At 34.3% G+C, this 6000-nt stretch overlaps 1 protein-coding gene across 7 annotated transcripts in view; it reads left to right on the top strand.

Annotated features, from left to right (window-relative positions):
- Positions 1 to 207: 207 nt before the first annotated feature.
- LOC307098381 (uncharacterized protein) overlaps positions 208 to 6000 on the top strand; it is a 183051-nt gene continuing 177258 nt past the window's right edge. For all 7 annotated transcript variants that reach the window (XR_013813431.1, XR_013813432.1, XR_013813433.1 and 4 more), the window contains exon 1: positions 208 to 661. Coding sequence is in view for 2 of the 7 variants with exons in the window: in XM_079769098.1 (XP_079625224.1) it covers positions 626 to 661 (36 nt within the window). In the remaining 5 variants the exon portion in view is untranslated. The remainder of the gene's footprint in view (positions 662 to 6000) is intronic.

The raw sequence follows: 6000 nt of genomic DNA, 5'->3' as shown, positions 1-6000 counted from the left end.
ATTTTTGAAATGCAAGCTCTTAGTTTGAATTGCAGTCTGTGTGCCAGATGTTTTATATATATTATCTCATTTAATCCTCTGTATAACAGGAGAGATAAGTGGAGGCAATTACAGCACAACAAAGGAGATGTTGAGGTTACTGCATACAAACTCAATGCGAGCAGGGATGCTTTCTGTTTCTTCTTCTGTTGCTGGTTTGTATCTCTGGTCACTAGAAAGATGTCTGGCCCCAGAGGTGAATTTACCAAAAAGACTGTGCTTGGGGCTTGTGGGGAATGTAAATGTTTAAGAGAAGGTCGGTACCCTGGAGGCCTGGGAAGAGCTTTTGGAAAGTATTTGGCATTTAGAAGAGCATTTGTAAACTTGGTGACAAAAGGTGCTTCAGAACATTTGGGACTGAGGCCAGACTGCAAAGGGCTGAGAATGAATACAAGCTGTAGAAGTCAGCAGAACGCGGGGCACATTCTTCCAAGAAGTTTGATGGAAAGAACGAGAGAGGGGAATAATCTGAGGGGAGTCAGGGCTGAAAGATTTTCTTCCTATCGGTTTTCTCAGTGAGGAAACTGAATCCATCATTGTGAAAACTCGGGCAAATAAATGGCAGAGAAGAATATAGTAAAAATCCATGGGTGGGAGCCAGTTACAGGAAGAGCAAAAAGAGGTAAGAACAAGATCATTGGTGCACAATTCTATCTAAATATATTTTTAAATTTTAATGAATCTTTTTTATATGCTTATTTACACCCGATGCGATATCCAGTGGAAGGCTTTGATTATACTGGTAATACAACTCCCATTAAGCTAATTATTTACTATGATTTCACTTAGCCAAGATAGTTAATATACTTTTAAATAATATTTTATTAAAAATAACAGTTGTTGATAGAAGTAATACCTGTCTTTTGTAGAAAATATGGAAAATACAAATGAGCCAAATAATTTTGTATTTTAATCTAAATCTATTCATTACCTTCCCATCAGTAAGAGTTATGATGATCATAATCACTACTAATTCAGTCTCTCACTACCACTTATCTCTATTTTTAAAAGTTCTATTTCGTTTTCTAAAACAAAAATGGGATCATATAACAAAAACTATTCTAAAATCTGCTTTTTTAAAATAATATTTTAGCAATGTTTCATGTCATTCCACATAATGCTGTCTCATCATTTTGCTAGCTGAAGAAAATTAAAGTTATGCATTTATTATAATATATTGAGTAATCTCTTATTGCTAGGTATTCTAGTGCTTTTCGATTTTGATATTGTAAACTCCCCCTAGGATACCAGGAGTGAATTGCTCGTGACAATATGCATCATTTTATAGCTTTTGTGCATTTTTTCCTGCTTGTCCTTCATAGAGGTTGTCTCAGTTTACACTATCACCAAGAAAATATGAGAGTGGGTGTTGCCTACATCCTGGATAGTTCTAGGGATTAGCATTAAAAAATCCTTTCCAATATTAAATTTTATTTCATACATACTTCATTATGGTCCTACTTTGCACTTTCACTATAAGGTTGAAATTATTCCTACTGGCTCTTTCTCTGTCATTTCTTGCTTATTTACTTGTATAGTTATTTAATATATTTTGCATTATGGTTGAATTTCTCAGTGTGTTGCAAGCACTTTTTAAATGTTATATGTTGAAGTAGGAACCATTTATAGGCATTTATAGTTGGTAAATATTTATTCTTTTTGTCATTTACTGTTTATATGATTTAGATCATGCATATGTTTCAAAAATTTGATGTATTAAGCCTTTTGCTTTATGGTGTCTACCTTTTCTGTGAGGCTATGTATAAATATTCACCTATTGTGTATATGGTGTGTCACTTTTTATATTTGAATATTTAAACCTTTTGGGATTAATTTCATTGTATGGTTTCAGATATGCAATTAGAATTTAAGATTACTTTTATTATGGCCAGTTGTCTGAATACCACTTACTGATTAATCAATTCTCTTCCTCACTGATTTGAGGTGCCATTCTTACCATATATTAAGTTTTTATTAATACTGCATTTTAGGTCTAAATATTATAATTTTCTCCATTGCTATGTTTGGCATTTCCTGTAATAATATTACATTGTTTATTTTATTATAAATTGATAATGTCATTTGGATGAGTCCTTCATCTTTTACAATTGTAAAAGAAGTTGGCTCTTTTAACATGGTAATCTCAGTTATTTTGGTATCTATATTCAGACAATGAAATATTATTCAGCAATTAATAGGAATAAACTATTGGCACATGCTACATCGAGGATGACCCTCTAAAACATACTCAGTGAAAAGAGTCAGACTCATGATCTTATAATGTATGATTACAGTCATATGAAATGTCTAGATAAGGCAAATTTATAGAGACAGAAAGTAGATTAGTGGCTACATGGAGGCTGAGGGGAGGGTTGAAAAGAGAATTGATTGAACATGAACATGAGGAATCTTACTAGGGTGATGGAATGTTTTAAACTGACTTAGGTCCATGGCTTCACCATTCAGTAAGATTAACTAAAATCATTGGATTGTGCACTTGAAATGAGTAAATATGTAAAATATACTTTAGTAAAATTGTTATTAAAAAGAATTATTCTGGCTATTTAATAAAATATTATAACTGTCTTTTGTTTGGAATTGGACTATACTTATAAATTTCAGAATTGACATAAGATGATAGTGTTTTGTTGTTTAAAGGGGACTTTATTTCTATAAATCCACATTTTTTTATTCATTCTTTGGGCCATTAGGTTTTTTGGTTGTTTTATTTTTAGGTGGGTGCTGTTTTTGGTGATTTTCCTCATATTAAATAGAATAACTACTTACTCACAGTTTAACAGAAGACTGCTTGACTGTTATGTATTTATTTTATAAACAGTCCCATTAATGAAATCACTTATTACTTCAAACATTATGCACCAAGAGGTGTGATTACATTAGCAATCTGACTGACCTCTGGCCCAGAGTCTTTAGAATGACAGGTTATAGACTGATCCACGAGTTCAATAATTTCCCTGTGAGTTTTCCCCAAAAGTTGTTAGACAGAGGTCACTGGATCCTGGTGATTTATCAACATCTAGTTTGTCAATTTGGTTTAAATTTAGAATATCTACTACCAATATCAGACCTTAAACTTATGACCCACTAACTTGAAAATAGAGTTTTAGAGTGGGGAATTTTATAACAGCATGCTCAGTAAATTAACTATCTAATGTATAACAATGATTAGAATTTCATCAAATTCAAGCATATGTCAAGAGATCATAATCAGAACACTGGCCATCAGGTAAATTAACAAACCATTTGGCTGGGAATAGAATGATTAGCACAGGGATAATCTACTCTGTCGCTGATGATTATTGGGCCTGAGACAGTTATCTGATATCTGCATGTTTCAGTAAATACTGAGAAAACCTTTGCCTCTGCGGAAAAATAAAGATTTTAGTTGCTTACATGCGGTTGCTGACATATTTTCCACTTAAATAAACTATCACTTTGTAATGTACACTTTCATTATCAGATAATGATATATACGAAGTTAGAAAGGTTAAGAAGTAGTAAATTTACAAAAAGTTTTTAAAAAAGAGAGAAAATATATTATTTTGGAATCCATTTAGGAATGTTAAGCAGTATGAGAATAGAAGTGAATTTGGACAAATTAGTAAAACTCTGGGGACTGTAACTCGATCGGGGGAAGTTATGTAAAACAGGGTCAAAATTGTGATCTTAACCTCAGCATTTCTGGCACATCTAATATAGTTAACCTAAAGATTTTTGTTCTACAAATTAAGAAGGAAAAGTTTATCATATTTTTACATTTTGAGCCCAGTGAGTCATTTTATTATCGTGTTAGTATACACAATTCTGTCAAGATTCTTGTTTCAGGCAACAAAAGGTGACCCTGGAGTACTTGAGCAGCAACAGCATTTATTTAAAGGATATTGCAGCATGATAGTCCTGCTTGTTCAGCGTTGCAGTAACTTTCATAACTTCTTATCACTAGATGTCATCACATAAAGAGGTATTTCAGAAATCTGCTGGTTCCAACTAAACAATTCCCATTGTGTGTTCATTATAAAATGTTTCCCTTGACAATTAGGATTAGCCTCCTAGCCAGTATTACATCCTTTCTTTTCACCATCTGCCTTTTGGTACTACACTGTAATTGCTAGGTTCCCCTCTTAGCTTATCATTGTTATCAGTGATCCATGATGGAAGCATACATCTCAGGGGTACTAAACTTCTACATTGGTAGAATAAAGAGTTAGAAGGATGCATAAAAGGTTATTAATGAATCATTACGTGGACAAGCCAGAGCCAGCACTCCTATGTTCATTCATTGCTTGATTTCCAGATGCTTGGGATATGGCTATCAAAGAAGCAACATCATGTATTGGTTCTGGTTTGGAGCAAACATTGCCAATCTTTGTGAGCAGCTTCTGCATGATGAGGTGGATAGTCAAGTTAGTGATGTTTGTGGAATTTAGCCCATTGTGCATCTTATTTTGCTGCAGTTTGTTCCTTGACAGGGAGCAGTATTGTATAGTATTTCCTGATGGAGTATACGGTATTCAGAAACTCCATGGATTTTAGAGTTAGAAATAGCATGACGGGCAGAGGAAAAAAAACACTTAAATCCAATTGTGTTTAATCTGTGTCAGATTGGCTTCAATGGGAAGCAGGTTCAGAGATAGGTTTGTACTTCGGGTGTTTACTGAGGAGTACTCTTGGGATCATCCCCTGTGGGAGAATGAAGGCATGAGGAGTTACACTGTGAGGCGGCCATAGCCAAGTCCTTAGCCCCTCCCTACTGGGCCTTCTAGAGGTGTGATTGGCTTCCAGCTTTGTCCGGAAGTGGGGCATAGACTCTGAGGCTTTTCTATAGCTCCCTCAAATGTAAAATAAATTAAATTCTAGGAGGAATTTTTTGGACTTGACAGCTAAATCTAAAATATATATGGAAATATAAAGGGCTAAGAGTAGCTAAGATGTTGAAGAAGGAAGACAAGGTAGGGGAACCTGTTATTCTAGATATCAAGATTTAAAATAATTGGCAAGGAATAGAAAAAGAGAGGGCAGATAAAGGGATTAATGTATGGATGGACATTTGATATATGACAGATGTGACATGGCAGATCAGTGGAGAAATAAGGGCTTTCCATATATGGAACATTGGGAATTGGGCATCCATATAAGAAATAAAATTGGATTCTTCACATGTCATGTACAAAAATACATTCCCAATGGCTTAGAGAACGAAATATGGTTAGTAGAATTACACAACCTTTGAAAGGTGGTGTAAGAAAACAAATTGCACCCTTCAGATTTGTTAAAAATTTAAAAGTCTGACAATACCAATGTTGGTGAGCATTTGAACAACAGGAAATCTCAAGCTGTGTCAGAAGGTAAATTTCATTCATTCAATTTTAAATACAGTTTGGTAACATATATTAAAGTTGACTCTAAGCATGCACTATAATTCAACAATTCCACTCTTAGTAGCAATATTTGTAATAGTCAAACAGCTGGAGGCAACCCAACAGTAGGATAGCTAAATAAATTATATTAAGTTCATACAATGAAATACTATGCAGCAATGAAAATAAACAAACTAGAACTACATGCAACATCCTGGATTAATTTTAAAAATATATTATTAAGCAAAAGTAGCAAATGCAAAAGAAAACATACAGTATGATTCTACTCATGTAAAGTTCAAAAGTCAGGGTTATGGCCACTTCTAGAGGAATAAAGGGGTTTTGATTCTGAAGGAACACATGGAGGAGAGAGGTTGTTTCTATGGAGTTCATAATGTTCTATCTCAGCCTGAGTGGAGTTTATGAGTGCCAGAAGCCAATTCCAGCATGTCAGCAGGGCTGAATCATCTGAGATGGCTAAAAAGCATTTCCCCCAAACCTGAATAGGACATTTCCCCAAACCTGAATAGGATGATTATCTACTGCCAGACAGCTCAGGGCTTCTTAATCTACATGTTGTTGC

The sequence above is a fragment of the Cnephaeus nilssonii genome, assembly GCF_951640355.1.
Source record: "Cnephaeus nilssonii genome assembly, chromosome: 4".
NCBI lineage: Eukaryota > Metazoa > Chordata > Mammalia > Chiroptera > Vespertilionidae > Cnephaeus > Cnephaeus nilssonii.
The sequence above is the reverse complement of the archived record's forward strand: the minus strand, read 5'-3'. Positions and strand labels throughout refer to the sequence as shown.